This window comes from Paroedura picta, chromosome 4 (assembly GCF_049243985.1).
Source record: "Paroedura picta isolate Pp20150507F chromosome 4, Ppicta_v3.0, whole genome shotgun sequence".
In the NCBI taxonomy this organism is placed as follows: Eukaryota; Metazoa; Chordata; class Lepidosauria; order Squamata; family Gekkonidae; genus Paroedura; species Paroedura picta.
Genome location: NC_135372.1, coordinates 94,539,442 through 94,557,407, shown reverse-complemented (window position 1 = coordinate 94,557,407; position 17,966 = coordinate 94,539,442). Strand labels below are relative to the sequence as shown.

At 43.4% G+C, this 17,966-nt stretch overlaps 1 protein-coding gene across 1 annotated transcript in view; it reads left to right on the top strand.

Moving 5' to 3' along the window:
- The first annotated feature begins 7,743 nt into the window (after positions 1-7,743).
- Positions 7,744-17,966, top strand: part of PI16 (peptidase inhibitor 16) — a 30,767-nt gene continuing 20,544 nt past the window's right edge. Inside the window, exon 1 of the mRNA XM_077334348.1 lies at positions 7,744-8,145. Coding sequence (XP_077190463.1) covers positions 7,972-8,145 — 174 coding nt within the window. The 5' untranslated portion in view covers positions 7,744-7,971. The remainder of the gene's footprint in view (positions 8,146-17,966) is intronic.

The following is a 17,966-nucleotide window of genomic DNA, read 5'->3' as shown; positions in this document are numbered from 1 at the left end:
AGAAATGTCCACACTATCTATCTTGAAGATGTTCATCTCTTCCAGGACACGTGAACTACCTACCTTATTTTGATGCCTAAACTCCCGTGCCTTTCAGTCATCCAGAAATTTTTAATGGCCAAACATATCAAAGAGTTACCAAAAGATCTTAAGGCCACGTGTGCAGGAAGAGCGCATAAAGTTTGCATATTGGAATCCCCCCCACCAAAAGTGTTTTTGTACTGTTTCCCCAACTGTAAAGGAAGCACTTACCAGCAAATGGCTCTTATGTGTGTCTGAGACTCAGCTGCATATTTCATGGAAACAATCTGAAGAGCCAGTGGAACTCCTCAAGTGTTGCACGGAGCCTGGTTTGCTTTGCACTTTCAGTATTTGTTATGAGCTAAATTTGTATCACAAGTTTTGACTGTTAGAGGTAGAAAGGTTTCATTTTTTAAGATTTATAGTGATCAAGGTGCTGGGCTATTTGTGTACTAACGGCTTTCTAGGTAGGCCTGAACAATTTTGAGGGTTTTTTGTCCTGGTTCGCACACTTTCAAGGAGAAAAACATGTGTCTTGCATAGTGTTCTAGGAATGAAGTTTTCTGGATCCTAATTGAACCAGTGTTATTCACTTATTTGTGTGGAATTCTGTCAGACATTTTAGGACTCATGTTGATTTCCCTCATTTTGGGAGATATATATATAAATGTACAATATTAAAGGTGCTTTCACACACACATCAAATAATGCACTTTCAATTTACGTTCAATGCACTCAGCAGCTAGATTTTACTGTGTGAAACAGCAAAATCTACTTGCAAATAATCACCAAAGTGTTTTTAAAGGGGAACTGAAAGTGCCCTCGGTGTTTCTAGTGATCAAAGTATGTTGGACTATAATTTCTAGAGTGTATGCTATATGTATGTATAATTGCTAGATTGTATGCAAATGTCTGCTTGATGCAGTGATTAAGTGCTGCCCCCTCTAATATGGAGAGCCATGTTTGATTCCTTGCTCCTCCACATGCAGGCACCTGGGTGACTGGGCTAGTCACAGTCCTGCTAGATCTGTCCTCACAGAGCGGTTCTGTCAGAACTCTCAGCCCTACAGGTAGGGTTGGGCGCTTCGGCGTTCAAAGTGGCTGTTGCCGCCCAAAGCAGCCAGTCCCACAGTGTGCGGGGGGGGGGGGGGCATGGGCACTGGCGTGCCAGTCGATGCACACACACAGGCACAGAGCTTTGTGCCAACCAGCGCACTAGCGCCATCGCCCACATCTCCCTTCTCCCCCTGCGGCGTGGTGCTGGCTGCTTCGGGTGGGAACAGCTGCTTCGGATGCTGGAGTGCCCAACCCTAGACTGTCTATTGTGGAGAGTGGAAGGGAAGGCAATTGTAAGCTGCATTGAGACTCCTTTAGATAGTGAAAAAACCAAGTCTTCAAGATAAAGGTAAAGGTAAAGGTATCCCCTGTGCAAGCACCGAGTCATGTCTGACCCTTGGGGTGACGCCCTCTAGCGTTTTCTTGGCAGACTCAATACGGGGTGGTTTGCCAGTGCCTTCCCCAGTCATTACCGTTTACCCCCCAGCAAGCTGGGTACTCATTTTACCGACCTCGGAAGGATGGAAGGCTGAGTCGACCTTGAGCCGGCTGCTGGGATTGAACTCCCAGCCTCATGGGCAAAGCTTTCAGACGGCTGCCTTACCACTCTGCGCCACAAGAGGCTCAGTCTTCAAGATAGATACACCAATAAATGAAACTCAAGCGTCTTTGACATATTTTTGTGGATGATATAATAATTTGAATGCACAATGTAGTGAGATTCAGAAAGTTATTGGCTATATATGTGACCATCAAAGAATGTTCAGGTGGTATTTCATGCCAGAAAAACAAAACATTTCAGATTTCAGGTTTCAGGTAGTATTGCTTTTGGATAAAACCACCGTACACAGAGATCAGTTTAAATCTGCCCACTGATGCCTTGGCATTCTTTTGAAATATCGGGCTTTAGCTGTCCTTTGAGGGGGAGATATTAGGATATCTGCATCACGGATCTGAGCCAGTCGGACAGTTCATATGTTTCTAAATTTTTATGTGCAGGAGCATAGGGCCTCACTGTGAAAGCCCGTCATCTTGGCTTAGAGTCCATAACGTGTCAAACGTAAAGCACATGCAGCTGTTATTTAGCCACATTGTTTTCCTCTGTTACGACAAGGCTTATTATAGTTGGACCACGTATTTGTGTTAAAGCATTTAAGACTAATAATGAGAACCACATTCTTCATATGCTTACTAATATTTGTCTAGGTCCGCAGAAGACAAGTTCCTCAAGCAGTGGGTGGGAAATTGATTTGTAGTCTACAATTTGGTGCTATGGAGATTAAAGCCAAAAAGAACAAGTATAGATGGGATCCTGCAGTGAAGAAACCACTTTGTCAAACCATTTTTCATTTCTTGTGCATATGCTTACCACCATTGCACAGGCAGTCTTCACATGGATGCCTCAAACAAACTGGCATATTAGTAATACAATATCCTGCAGCCTCAAGGGAAACTAATGCAGTGAATGTACCACTTGTAATTAAGATGCAAGGGATTAAATAAAATCTGTGGTTCCAGCTATAGTGACTGTGACCACAGCAGGAATGTAAATATTGTCTACTAAGGTCCTCAGCTTTGTTGACCCTGTAGGCACATCAGGAATTTTGAACAAAGAATAGTTGGTTTTTTTTTAATACCATGCTTTTCACTACCTGGAGGAGTTTCACAGTGGCTTACAAACACCTTTCCCTTCCTCTCCCCACAACAGGACACCTTGTGAAGTAGGTGGGGCTGAGAGAGCTCTAACAGAACTTCTCGGAGAACAGTCCTAAGAGAACTAAGGTCACCCAGCTGGCTGCATGTGGAGGAGTGGGGAATCAAACCCACTTCTCCAGATTAGAGCCCATTGCTCTTAACCTGGCCCTCTTGCGAGTGAGTAGTGGGCACCACCACTAAATGGCCACCACAGGAAGTTGAACCAATGTCATAATAACTGCCCTGATAAGGGGTTGGGGCCCAACACAAAATGTTGGAAGTTTCTACAATATTTGAGAATTTCCATTCTCTTCCAGTGGAATTTCTGAGCAGATGATCCTTGGAGGCTCCAAGGTGCTCTGTAGCTCTCATACAGATGTTGCTTCCACGCAGACGCCTTGCTCCACCTTGGCTTCCAGTTTGGAATGCTGTTTGAGGAAGCAGCTGCACAAGGTTGACCTCTGACTGTTGATGTCTAGATTTGCTCCTCCTTTGCTTTAATCATTCTAAAATCTGATTTGTTATGCTGTTTCTAACAAGAACACCCAGTGTATTTGCATGTTGACTGGATGGGAAGGTGCACATTTTTTAAGATCTTGTCCACAGTGGTGCTTTTTTGCTTGCCTTCACCTGTGGCCACCATTTTCCCTTCGAAACCATTAGAATATTTACTCAGGCTTTAAAAACACTGGAAACTGCCATGTTATGACACATAAATTGCCAGTTTTAAAAAAGCCTTTCAGTGGCACGGTAGAGAAGAAATATGGGGGGCGGGGGGGGGGGGCAGCGGCTGATGGAAGAGAGTATGTAGAAAACAAGTGCGGGTGCTGTGTTGCTGTTAGGAATGACTTCATTCTCAGTGGTAAAGGGAGTGCAACAGTGAATCGTTACTATGTGGATGCAGTCTGCTCGGTTGCCATTCAAATGTTTGCTCACCTGTTTGTTTATCCCCTTGGCATGTGCACTCTTCCTGATGAAGTGCTGCAAGCAAAGATTTAGGAAGCTTTTTGAATATCCAGTTTCTTTTCTATTGTTAATGAGTTTTCAGAATGTTCCCTGAGCTGCTTTCACTCTGAATAATTTCTTCTGGGTTATTGGCCAATAAACTAAGTACAATATGTTAGTGTTGCTAGATTGTCTTTTAAAAATACTCCTGCTGATCTCTCTTCCTCTTTTAGAAATTAGTATGGTACAGCAGAAGGCATTAATATATTATTAAGAAGGAGTCTGCGTGCAGTATAGGGACAGTGAAAAAGGCTTAGTGGTAGCATACTGTTGTGATAGAAGCCAATGTACCTTCCAAAAAATCTTGGACTTCATTATAGCTATTAATTAAGTGTAGTCTTTCTTTGTTGCAGTTCACCTTGTGGAGTTCATTACAAATTCAATTGGTATTCTTTAATATCATTATATCACATGTTCAGGATTAATTCAGCAATCTTTTTTTGTTGGTTTCAATGGGAAACACATTTCTATCTGTTAATCTCCACATCTCCCATAACTGAGCTGAAATTTTCTGAGGACTGTGCTCTTCCCTTAAGAGTGCCTTCTGCCCAAATTTTAGGAAAGAACCCGTGAACATGCAGGAAGTTGCCATATACTGAATCAGACCATTGTTCTGTCAAGGTCATTACTGGCTATTTTGGCTGGCCATGGTTCTCTAGAATCTCAGAGCTTTACCCATTCACACTAGGGTCCTTCATATCTCCTAACAGTAGTTCATAGAATCATAGAACCATAGAATTGGAAGGGATCTCCAGGGTCATCTAGTCCAACCCCCTGCACAATACAGGAACTCACAGCTACCTGCCCACCCACAGTGACCCCAATTTCATGCTCAAGTGATCCCCCAAACCAAAAATCTCCAGAACCCAGCCTGGCCTGGAGGAAATTCACCTACCATCCCACAACAGTGATCAGCAATTCCCTGGGTATGCAAGGAAGGGCCACAAGAGACAAACACTGGCAGATCCCTCCCTGCCCACCCACTCACAATATGCCTAAGTTCAAAATTCAGCATTTCTGTCAGATGACAGTCTAGTCTCTGCTTAAAACTTCCAAAGACGGAGAGCCCACCACATCCCGAGGAACCACTCTGTCACCGAGGAACCGCTCTAACTGTCTTCTTACAAATGTTTAGCTAATTAATTAATTTCAACTCATTTGAATGAATTTCAACTCATTGGTTCTGGTCTGCCCCTCTGGGGCAACAGAAAACAGCACTGCTCCACCTTCCTTTTAATTGGAAATGCCAGGGACTGAAGCTGGAAGATGCTCTATTACTCTGTGTGCATGTGTGTGTCCTTTTCTTGTTAGAGGGTAGATGCATAATACCCTCTGCTCTACAAAGCAACTACAGGCTCCAGCACCAAACTTCCAGGAATTTCCCCAATCTGGTCCTGGCAACCCTGTTTCCACTATGAGGGGGACTAGTCTTAAGGTAAAACCCCCTTTCCTCTAATCTGTCCTTCCCAGCCTGCTTTCTGCCACCAACTACCTGCATGACTTCTGTCTACTACTACTGTTAAACTCACACCTAAGGTTTTGGATGGCTTTGGTAAAGAGCACACCAGTATAAGGTTCTGTCCATTACTGTGGTTCTATGGAGTTGGGGAAGCGCCGCGTACAACATTGTGCTATCAAAGGCCAAATGTTATCAGTGTGGGACTTTTCCTGTGAGGTTTTGTAGGATACAGCCTTATCACCCTTTCACTTTCATGGCATATAGAGGTCTTCATATTCAGGAGGGTGGAGAGAACTTTTGGGGGAGACTGTAACTGGGATACCAGAAATGTAATAACTTGGAGAGGTTTGTAGATGAGCTATTCCTAACATGCACTGTGGAAACAACCCTAGAAGCATAACAGTTGCTTAGGAACATACTCGGAATAGTCCCTCTGCATTATTTATTTCAGTGTATGAACATATGTGAACACTTCATAAAGATTTGGTTGGGCAGTCTTTCTTTTATTATGCCTGGTGTGGCTGGGGTGCCTCCCAGGCTGTCAACATGGGGTAACTTTGGGGAGCCCCCGGCATAAATCTCCTGCCATGTTTGCCTTTCGTCCCTGCCAAATCGACCTTTGGAGAATTGTGGGTGGCCCAGCCAGCCTAACAGGTGTTTCCTGTAGAGAGAAGGATGCATTGCAGTGTGTCAGCCCTTGGCTTTGAGAGTTGTGGGCACTGGGCATGCTTCCCTTGCTTGTCTGGTGGGGCTGGGGTGCATGCCAAGCTGTTGTGAGGTAACTTTGGGGAGTCCCTGCCAAAACTCTGGGGAAGTCCACCTATCTGTCCTTCAGAACATGCCTTTGGAATCTTGGGGGGAGGCTGCGGGCATGGGGATGATGCTTGCCTTGCTTCTAGCATCTGGCTGGAGTGGGGGAAGTCTGCCCAGGTGAAGTTTCCCTGTGAGTTTGGTGCCACTGGCTTGTTCCTGAGCATCCATAGATTCCTGGCTTTAACCGTAGCTGTCTTTTCCAGAGAGAGTACCAGGAAGGCCCTTTTTCGGCATCTGAAATAGGGATTCAGAAATGTAACCCACCCCAACTTGGAGTGATTGTAGAGGAATGGGCAGCTGAGTGAGATTCCCTGTGCATTGTGTGTGTGGTTTGTAGGGGGTCCATTCTAGACACTTTTGAACTTGTACCTGAAAGTGCCAAAAAACACTTTCCTGGCTTGATCTTAGTACTGTTGGGTTTGCAATGCCACAGTAGCACTGGTTCTACTGGGCTGGCAAAAGTGCCCCCCACCAGTTTCTACTGCAGGGATCCTCCAGGACTTTGAGTCTGTTCTGCGGGGTTCTATTACTCTTGCTTTTTGTTGTTTTTGCTGTTTTCCCCTCTGTTGGTGGGCCATAACTCGGACCGTAAATCCAATTGCCAGCAGGCTTAGAGGGTAGGCAGAGGAGAGTCAAATGGAGGTCCCTTGTGATTATGTTGTGTATACAGCTAACACAAGATCTGTCCTGAACCTGCACCTGTCATTTCCTCAGAAAGCACTTTCCTGAGGGCATCTTTTTTTTTGGGGGGGGGGGGAGGCCATAAATCAGATCCTATAAATCCAGTCCTTACTTCAAGGGCAGGTAGAGGAGAATCTGCTAGAAATCCTCTGCGAGTTTGGGACCTGTAGTATGCTGGGGGGGGGGGGGTGTTGGTGGCTTACCACATTATGAATTTAATGAACTGAACCAATTTGTTTATATCATTTCACTTTGGTATATAAGTATGCAAATGTTCAAGTTACACAGGATGGTCCACCAATCAGAATGGAAACTATTTGCACAGACTAAGGTTGTTTTTTAAAATAATGAGTTGGATCCTCTTGTGCTGGCAAAAAGGCTTCATGCTTCTAGAAAACTTGGTGTTGGTGGAACAAAAGCATAGGATCTACTCGGCATGATTACAGTGCCAGAGAGGGAAAATGTGTTGTGTAAAAGAACTGATGGTTGACAGTAGGACAATGTTGCAGGGAAACCAATGTTGCTGACCACTTACATTATCAAGCGAGTACAAGAATGGAGCTGGGGGGGGGGAGGGAAGGTGGCAGTCCCTTGGGCCACCAGCATTCCCCCAGTTATAGCATTTGTGCAGTGATGCAGACATATAGATAATCTTTGCTACAACCCCCCCCCCCAACCCTGGCCAGAGCTCATTGTATAGACAAAGGTCTGGAAGGACCACAGGGCTGATCCAGTCTGGTAATGATTTTGGTCCTGATTTTTGCTCAGTATTATTGGCCACCACGCACAGTTTCAGTATCCAATGCAATTTTGCTAATGGGTACAGGCAGCCTTGAGTATGTTTTATATTTGGTTGGCATGCAAAATGTTTGGGAAGGAGTATTCCATGTGCAAGCTTAAGGGGGCTAGCTTTTAGGGTTATTGGTGGGTTAAACATCAGATTACAGCAGCCTGGTCCCCAAACCAGCTTTTGGGGAACTAGTTGATGTGCAGGTTTTATGCACACAATTGATTTCAGAGAATGGGCATGGCTTGTCTGACAGTCCCTTAAGGACCATTATTCTTCTTCCATCAGTGATGCTATGTGAGATGGGTGTGTTCCCTCTATGGCTCTGAAATGCATTCTAATAAAAAGATAAATTTCCTCCTTGCAATCTTGGGCTTTGGGTGTTCCTTTTTCTGGGAAGGGATTTAAAGCTGTCTGCCAGACTCGTGGGCTGTTAAAACAAGTCAGTGCCACAATGCTGAGCTCTGGCCTGCGAATTCCCCTCCTCCTCCTCCTCCTCCTCCTCCTGTTGCTCACATCGATGGAGCTGAGCTGGTCCCTTACAGAGAAGGAGAAGAAGCTGATTGTGGACCTGCATAATCAGTATCGGTCCAAGGTTTCTCCACCAGCTGCAGACATGCAGAAAATGGTAAGCAAGTTGTGTGTGTGTGTGTGGGGGGGGTCACTGGGGTGGGAATTCAGAGGGTATAAGTGTCATAAAAAGAAATGGAGAGAATTTTTCACTGTTTCTCTTGAAATAGCAACTTTCCTTCAGTATTTTTAAAATGACTACCTTTTGCTATGTGCATCTGCATCTGACTTGGAAGACAAGGATGTGTGAGAGTTTGGCTTTATTTGTTGACAGTTGAGTGCTTCACAATGACATCTGTAGACCTACCAACTGCTCCCTAGTACACTTTACAGACAAGTATTTGTTGTATCTAATATGTCCTATTTGTATATAAGATGTACTATCAAACTGAACTGCTGAGGTTCACCTTATATTCTTGTTTTCTGTGGACAGCACTAGCCAGTTTACTGGCATCCAAGGATTTTACTCTTTATCAGCATCCTGTAGTAATGAATTAGATGGTTTATAAAGGAAAGACAGAAGTGTGGATTCTGTCATCGGAATTCATTGTGACACACATTCTGGGTTCCCATACGAGTTTGAATAAGTTCCTTTTCTCCTGTTCCCACCAGCCTTTGTCTCTGAATGCATAGCACATATCTGCTTAGATACCAATCTACTTGTTCACTGTGGGACTTTTTCAGACACTGTATTGATTGATTGGTTATGGCTACATGCTTGTAATACATCAGAAATAAGATCTGACTCTCCCCTTCAGCCTATGCCATTGTTGCTCATTAAAGGGGATACTTCCTTCTCTTCAATTAAAGTCACCACTGTTAATATGATCCTATTTGTGACACAGTTATATAGATGTCACAGGTGTCTATTGGACAGTGCCTGTGATGTCCTTGGTGCCAATGTATATCACTCACTCCCAGACATGCGTACACAGATTTTGGTATGGTTTTTAAAAAGTTTATTTTGTTTCAGTTTGATTATTGTTCTATTCATTTCCATTATTTTGTTGGAATGCTCTCCTAGTCCTTTAAAGGAAATAAAAGTGACAAACACGAGTAACAAAATTCAGCCACATCCCATGCAGAACATTTTTCTTTTAATGGAAAGACTTGCACTGCTTCATTGTAGCAATAGAATGCCTATCTCCCATTTGGCTGCATTCCCCAAAATTAGGCAAAGAGGCGTTTACTTTGCAGCAAGTGGACCAACCCCCTTTCTGACATTTGTGCTAATTTCATGCCATGGATGCAGGAATGGAGAGGAAAAGAGCATCAACTGTATGGGCAAAACCATTCCCCCTCTCCTACTTCTCTTCTAATCACAGTCCCTATACGCTTCCTAGTTAAGACACTCAGCTAGTGGTGACAACAAGGTTCAAAGGAGGTTTGCCGCTTTCCATTCTGTTCTTTGCATAAAACCATTCTTATTTGTCCTTTCCAGAACCTTGTCATATTTAATCTGAATAGGCAACTGTTGCCTTCTGCTATCTGTGAAGTATTTCAAAGAGAAGAAGGGGATTCTTTAAAAAGTGCATAAACTCCCAATGATGTGTCCTCAAGAATTCATTTCACAGAGTAGCAATAAACCTATAACCTTCATTTTTACTTGGTAACTACAAACCTTGGTTTAATTTTTAAGACAATCTCAGTTTGGTTAATTTAGGGTAGTTGTCACAATCTATGGTTGGGTGGCAGTGCCTAAGACATTTGTCATCTTAGGGGAGGTCGGTATATAAATGTAAAAAACAAACAAACAATTAAATAGGTTGACTTGCATCTTTATTTGTTTAAGATTTTGATTTAACTTACTGTGGGCATTTAAAAATTCACAGCATTCACTCTCTGCACCTCTCAGCAATGGAAGCCAGAATGGTACACTGTCACCTTTTTCTGTAGAGGAAGAGCCTTGAGGAGAACATCATGGGGCAGATTGTCGTGGAGGCCACCAGGTGGCTGCTGATTGGCCAGCATCTGGCAATTTCCTCAATCTTGGCAGGGGTAGTCAAACTGCGGCCCTCCAGATGTCCATGGACTACAATTCCCATGAGCCCCTGCCAGTGAATGCATGGGAATTGTAGTCCATGGACATCTGGAGGGCTGCAGTTTGACTACCCCTGATTTAAAAGTATTGCTTGTGTATGGCTACACATGCATCCAACATGTCATTTGTACTGGGCCATCAGTGGCTATCCATGCAATGTTCGTATGACCAGAGAAGCTGCTGTACTGGCATGCCAGCACAGTATATGCAATCACTTTTCACCTGCATTAGAAGCCCAGTTTACACAAAATATAGGGTGTGTGGAAAGTCACTAAGTTCAGTTATTTCGTTTTACTAGCATCACTGTTAAATGAGGCCTGAATCCCAGCTTTTTAAACTGGAAGAGTGAAAGCAAATAAAAAGTATTGGTCTGCACTAAAAGAGAGCTTTGAGACACCAAGAAACTGGGACTGGGTGGGGCTGATTGTTTTACTGATGATTTAAATTATTTGGGGGGGGGGGTATCTGACTGTACAGTATTAAACTAAAGGGAATGTGTGCATGGAAATCAATTTGAGGGACATTAATCAAAAGGGAGATATTTTGGGCCTTCAAAAATGGGGGAGGCCTCATGCCCACCACTGCTTCAAATTCACCTGTGGCTCTGGGCAGGTTGCATCTCTCAGCCTTCGTAGTTTGCCTTCCATACCATGAATACTGAAGCAGCAAATGTGAAGTTGTAGGATTGGTTTGATAGTTGGTCAGAGCCTCTCTGTCTTGTACTCCGCTGCAGTCTTGGGCAAGTCACTTGTCTCCTTCTGCACTATTCCCAACAGTGGCTTGTCAAATACTTCTGAGAGGCTTACAAACACAGCATCAAGAGTAAAGGTAAAGGTAAAAGTATCCCCTGTGCAAGCACTGGGTCATGTCTGACCCTTGGGGTGACGCCTTCTAGCGTTTTCATGGCAGACTCAATACGGGGTGGTTTGCCAGTGCCTTCCCCAGTCATTACCGTTTACCCCCCAGCAAGCTGGGTACTCATTTTACTGACTTCGGAAGGATGAAAGGCTGAGTCAACCTTGAGCCGGCTGCTGGGATCGAACTCCCAGCCTCATGGGCAGACAGCTTCAGACAGCATTTCTGCTGCCTTACCACTCTGCGCCAGAAGAGGCTCTAGCATCAAGAGTACATTTCCCTTTTTTTGTCCCCAGTGTATAGTATGGGGTCTATTGCCTATTGTGAGAGATTTTGAATTCTAAATAAATAAACTCTTTGAATTAGTTTCGTTATTAGAAATGCAAGCATCTACTTTGAAGACATACTCAGAATTGAACCACAAAGCATAGTGTAGGCAATATAAGGACTCATCCTCTCTGGAAACTAGAATCAGGCACAGTTCAAAGGGAGTCATAATATGTAGATAACAGTACAGGCTTCAAGGGATGAGAAGACACTGGAAACAAGGGAACCAAACAGGAAGGGGAACAGAGGGTAATAAGGCTGAGGAGGTGAGGAATGTTTGGGGAGGTAGGTATGCATAAAATACAACAGCAGGAAATTGACCTTGGAGTATCAAAGTAAGGCATCTGAGTTACATCAGGCCATATAAGTCAGGCTAGCTAAACACACTGAATGCAGCATAATATAGTCATGGCAGAAAATGCATGGAAGTTTCTGACTCCTCTGAAGAAGGAAGTTCAATTTAGCCATCTTTGTTCATAGAAAGGAACTCCACACGCAGAGTTGGAACACACAGGAAGAACCTGAGTTATATGGGATCAGATGAAAAAAAAGTCACATAAAAGGTTTCCTAGGGTAGGTGGGACTTTTACCACTACCTTTTAAGGAAGGCTCTTCTTGACCCTAGTTATGTTGTGTGTAGACAAGTTAATTTTTTAAGTGTTAAATTTCTTGCACTTGTATTATGTGCAATTATCACATAAATACCTTAAGGAATAAACTCATCCTTAATTATTTGTGTTTTGCTTTGTTTGGTAATTGAATCACATTACCTCCTGGGGATAATTCACACATGCATGGAAATCGCTCCACAGATTGTCATTTGGTGACTCACAAATGAATGTACAAATGTCTCTTTCTTTTTACAGATGACAAAGTGGGTTTTGGTGCAAGAGAACATATGCCACAAAAAAGTGTATTAATCCTTTAAGATGCTGCAAGTTTCTCTGTCATTTTGGCTGCAGCTGCCTAATAATGGCTACTTCCTCCCCAAATTGTCTTTGAAGTGACGCCAGCCATTACTTGATGATGCAGTCACTGAGCAATAAAAATGCTTGCGCAAACCTACTCTCTAAGTTTCTTAGCCTTTAGACAACACCAGCTCTATCTGTGATTTTGCTGAAAGAAATTAGCAGAGATCAACTATTTAAATTATGATGTGACTACATGGGTGCAATTGTGCAAATTACATCTGAAAAAAAACATGGTGGGGAGGGTGAGAGAGAAATGCTCTGATAACAGGGGGTGGGGGGAGAGAAGAAGCAGGACAACAGCCCAGAAGGGGATCAAGCAAGATTTCTGCTAGGACCAGTTGAACAGGACTTTGTTACAGTATGTGCTTTTGTCCGGAACAAACAACCAACCAAACAAGGAACTTAAGAAATAACAGTTACACATCCTGATGCTCAATGAAGAGGCTGACCTGGCTGTCAAGTGATTTTCTGTAGTGAGTTTTCTTGTGAAAAAGGACCACTTTGGGGGACTGATCATATTGGAACAAAATGTGGTTATGGTAAGAGGTAGATTTTGTTTCAATGCTGGCCTAAAGCACAGGAAATTATTGCTAATATCGTGAGGCCATGGCCAGCTGGCAAATGCAGTGAGCATCATGCATGCCACAGGAGGGTCACATTTATTTCCACTTGCCACACACAACACTTGCCCCACACTGCACCAATTCCTGTGCTCATCACCAATAATCTACATGGAGCATCCGGATCAGAAGGGAGGGCTTGGCAAGGATCTATTATGCTTAAACGATGCCAGGAGTCCTGAACCCCAGTGTTGGTCATAGGGGTTCCCTTGCCCACTTTCTGTCCAGTGCTACTGGTTTCAAAAGCATATGCCTTCTGGAAATGTTCCTCTTAGTCAAAAATGTGGAGGCTAATGTTATCTTCATCTGCTTCAACACTATTTTTATGGCAGGGTTTTTAGTCCCCTGGTCAACTCTTCATCTTGCCAATTCCCACTCTGAAGTCACACTTTTTAAGTTTTGTTTGGGTCAGCAAAGCTGGTTACCATGGAAATGCTCATATACATTGAGCTATGCTGGCCAACCCATATTTTAATGGAACAAGAAACACAGCTGTTGAATGCCTATATATGGAACCTGGCTCTGCATCACAGAAAGGGCAATACTCAACCCGAGTTGGACTTGCTATTTCAGCCTCACTCAGAGACTGTATAGGAAGCTGTTGCTATCTAAGAAAAGGAGGAATGACACCTCCTGCGGCTTCAACCTTGCACCCATCTTCTTCAATCCTTTCAATGCTGTCTTCATTTTAAAAATGCTTCGAACTGGATCTTTTAACAAAAAAGAATATTATGCCATCTCAGACTTAATCTAGGTCGAGTCTGCACAGAGCTTTTTATCCACTCCCAACTCAAATAAATCCACTCCCAACTCAAAATCCTTCCCCTCTGCACTGAATTCAATTTCCATTTTGATTTTGGGTGCTTTAAATTTTCCCTCTGCAACATGCATGATTGAAAGGTGGTGACCCCACCTTTCCCCTGCGATATCCAGAAGTGGATAGAAGCTGTGATATTTGAAAAACCGGCACCAGTATAAGTGTAGATTTCTGCTTTTTGCAAATTAACTTCCTGATCCATGCCTGCAATGTTGACATAGCAAAGCAGTGTTCCCTGACTGGCCAAGGCATCAGTTCAAAGACTTCCTGGTTCCCAGTTGCAAGACTTCTCTCCCTATTTAAAATGACTGTGCTCCAGAAGCCCACACTTCTCTCAGCAGATATTTGCCTCATTCTCTGAGAGGCTGTTGCTGGCTTGGGAGTCAAAAGAGAAAAAATAAAGCACTAATGCCAGCTGGACTTCACCTAACCACCCACCCTCGCTATTTCAGGAAAGCTTCGTGACCACTGCTCCCCTCCCCCCTCTGAGCTTCCCCAATCAAGTGAAAAAGGCTTTCTGTTTCTATTGGGAGGGGGGGAGGAAGGAGGAAGACCTGTCAAATTGATCTGAATTCAACAGGACTGACAATGGAAAAAACAAAGTAAGTGCAAAATCAGCACTGGTTTAGTTGTAATTCTTTCACTGAAATCTTAGGAATTGTAGTTCTGTGAAGGGTGCTAAAGAATTGCACCCTCACAAAACTACAAATTCCAGCATGGTGGCAGTTAAAACGGAATTAAAGCAATATTACATTAGATATTACCTTAGAAAATATTATCTCATCTTTTTCTGCTGTTCTTAGATCTCATAATATGCTAAGTGAGCCTAATTACATATTCCATTATCCTCATATCCTCTACAGGTCCACTACAAGGTCTTTAGATCAGAAATATATTGCATGTTTAGTGCTTGGAACTCAGTTCCCAGGCATGTTGAGACCAGATTGCCATATTCGAGCTTCTAATCACAGGACTATGAGTTTGCCCTGCTGGGGAAATTGCCATGGAATGTAATACTAATCTAGTTTGGGATTGTAGCATGCAGGGGGGAGGGAGTTATACCCTACCCAATTTTCTTGACCTAAAACAACCTTCGGACACCAAAATTTGCCCTGTTGTTGAAATTTACATGTACTAATTAATATATGGAAACTTCCTCAGTGGGACAAACTATGGCTCCTCAATACAAACTGGATCTCTATGTGCCAAGGGATTGATTTCCAAGTAGCGATGCCAGCCATGAGTCAGCAGGAACCAGTGTGGCAGAGGTATGGTCAAGGCACTGCCAGCAAGGCTGATTCTGAATGGTGGTGGCTGTGCTGAGATGCCACTGGTTTCTTCCTGTGTCCCTACAGGGGATCTTTTACCATGGCAGGCCCTGTCTACCCTGGATTACTGCATCCCCATGGATGCAGCTAGGGTGGAAAGGTTCCGCCATCAAGGTGGGTGTTTTTTTTTCTTTGCGTGAAGCTGGGATTGCCCAAATACCAGAATGTCACACTTGATATCCCAGAAGTGATGACATCACTTCCAGACACGTGAGTAATTATGCTGGATCTCTCTCTTTTTCTGGATGAGTTCACCCCTGTCATCCAGCTGATCGATGGTGGTGATGGAGCCTGGGTAGAGGGACCCCTGCTTTACCAGGTAATCTGGCAAATATAACAAGATTAGGCTATCCTGGGCTGATTCTCCACTTACATCGTTTTTCCATTGTGGATCTTGCTGAATTCAATGGATTTGGCCCTCCTCTACCCCCCACCCCACCCCACCCCACCCCATTGAAACAGAAAGTGTTTGCCTGGGATTCTATGCTGCAAGGAAAATGAATTTTCAAAAATCCAAATGCAATCAATCTTCAGAATTTAACCTTGTCTCTTTATATTATTACCAATTCCAGCTCTTTCCATGATTTCATTTTAAACTTGGATTTCTTCCTTTTGCATACTTTCTTACATTCCTGAGTGAGCCATATATAGTTTGAGCTGTTTTATTGCTTCCCAAGGACCTAATAAATTTTGCCACCCTACTTTTATTAGCCTGTTTTTACTATCAAAGTAATCATGTTTCAGGCTGTTGGCAAGTCTCTTTTAGTAATATGGATATCAGTTCTTGAACGTTATGCTGAAATGGAATGTTACTTTGAGGTACAATTAACTACTCCATTTACACCACCAATGCAATTTTCCCTTGCTGCTATCCAGTCTTTAAAAAACTTAAACAACATTGTTAGAGTCCAGGGCTGAAAATAAGCCTGTATGAAGCAGACTGAGCAGTGCTTCAGCACAAGTGGTACTTCCAGTCTCTTTTGCCACCACCCCTTGAAGAGGCAGTACCAGTAAGCAATGAGCTACTTTTGCCCTAGAATCATAGAATTATTATTGGAAGGGACCTCATGGGGCATCTAGTCCAACCCCCTGCACTATGCAGGACACTCACATCCCAATTTTTTTTTTTGCCAATGATAGGAAACCACTATCTTCTACATGCTATTTCTAAATTTAAAATGAGTCCCAGTCTGGCGCTTTACCTTAGCAAAACAGACTATATGTTAATCTGTTGTTTCCTGCAAGGTTTTACCAACTGTGTTTTTTAGAGGAGTCCTGCTACACTCTGATCATTTTATCCCAGGATCATGTGAATAATTTAATATAATCCCTGTCCAAGATATTGCACTTCCATCTCACTATTTTCCTGTCCAAGAAAAGGTTTTGAACAAATCCATGTTATACTTTAAAATCCAGTTCTCATAGCTGCATTATAGATAGTTGGGGGAGGGTGTGTGTATGTGTGTCACATTACTGGATAGGCCTCCATACAAAAACCTTGAATACAGTAAAACTCCAGCAGGCTAGAGTTGCTAGCTTCACTGCAAAATTCCTGAAGAGTGGGGTCAATGCCTGGGGCGAACCGAGTTAAAAGGGGGCTGTCGTTCCAGGTCCCACCTGGAGAGTGGCAACCCTAAAGCTCTGCTAATATCCAATTTTTTTTATGTCACAAGAGGCTTTTTATATTCTATAATAATAGGAGCAGCTTCCACTCATAGTGGCCTCCAGGCACAGGGCCACCACCTCAGTTTAGATTGTGTGTGTGTTAGGCACAGTCAAGTCATAGCTGCTTTATGGTGACCCCACAGGGTTTTCCAGGCAAGCAATTAAACAGAGGTGGTTTGCCATTACTTTCCTATTCCAAGTACCAACCCTGCTTATCTTCCTAGATTCGATGGGAGCAGGCTATATTGTCACATTCCACATTGCCCATGTTCAATTCCTGCATACAGTTCAGTGAGTAAAAGGTGTTCAAAGTCATATGTTGAGTATGTGGCCTTACAGAGGCAGTAAGCTTGGAGCCACAGACTGGTATTGTGTGATTTCCTGAAAGCATGAATCCCTACAGTTATTGGACTATTTTATGGACCAGTCCGAAGTAATTGTTAAGGGCCAATCAGGAGTCTTGGCGGGATGCCTTAAACTGTATATAAGATCTCGGTTGCTGTAGTCCCTTGTTCAGTGTTTGCTAGTTACTAATAAATGAGCTGTCTTTTGGAAATTTGCATTCATGTCTTACTGAACCCATAATATAGCATACTAGAAATTAAGCCCGCTGTGCTCTAAATACAGTGGGTGCTACCTGGTGTACTGTGGGGTTTGGGGAGGCTCTCAGTGTGGGTGCGGGTGCCGCCGCAGCGGAGGATGGCTGTGGGACGCTGGCTGGGCCCCAGCGGCGAGCCTGCTCCGGGGGCCGAGAGAAGGATGGCAATCCTGATTGGGCCCTCTGAGTTTTTATCCCGGACAAGCCCGCTCTAACTTCTCCCAAGGTGGCCTTACCCTTTTATTTAATCCACTCCGCAGGAGCGGTTAAAGATATGCTTCCACACAGGGACAGCAAGGTGGTTTGTAATTAAAAACAGGTATCAGGTTCAGAGTCTGGGCATTATTTTTCTAATACTAAGGCTAGTTCCGTACTGCTAACAGGAGCATAAATCTCACATCAATTTTTTCCTTAACCTTGTAACAGTGGGCAATAAAGAAGAGAATAACAAGCATAGAATTGAAGAACCCAGAGAATAAAGGTTATAAGACAGAGTGGGTAATAAATATCAAGGTCAGTAAAGATAGATTCCAGTGGGTAGTCATATTGGTCTGAAGCAGCACAACAAAACAAAATCAGAGTCCAGTGGCAACTTTAAGACCAACAAAGATTTATTCAAGGCGTGAGCTTTTGAGTGAAAGCACTATTCCTCAGACT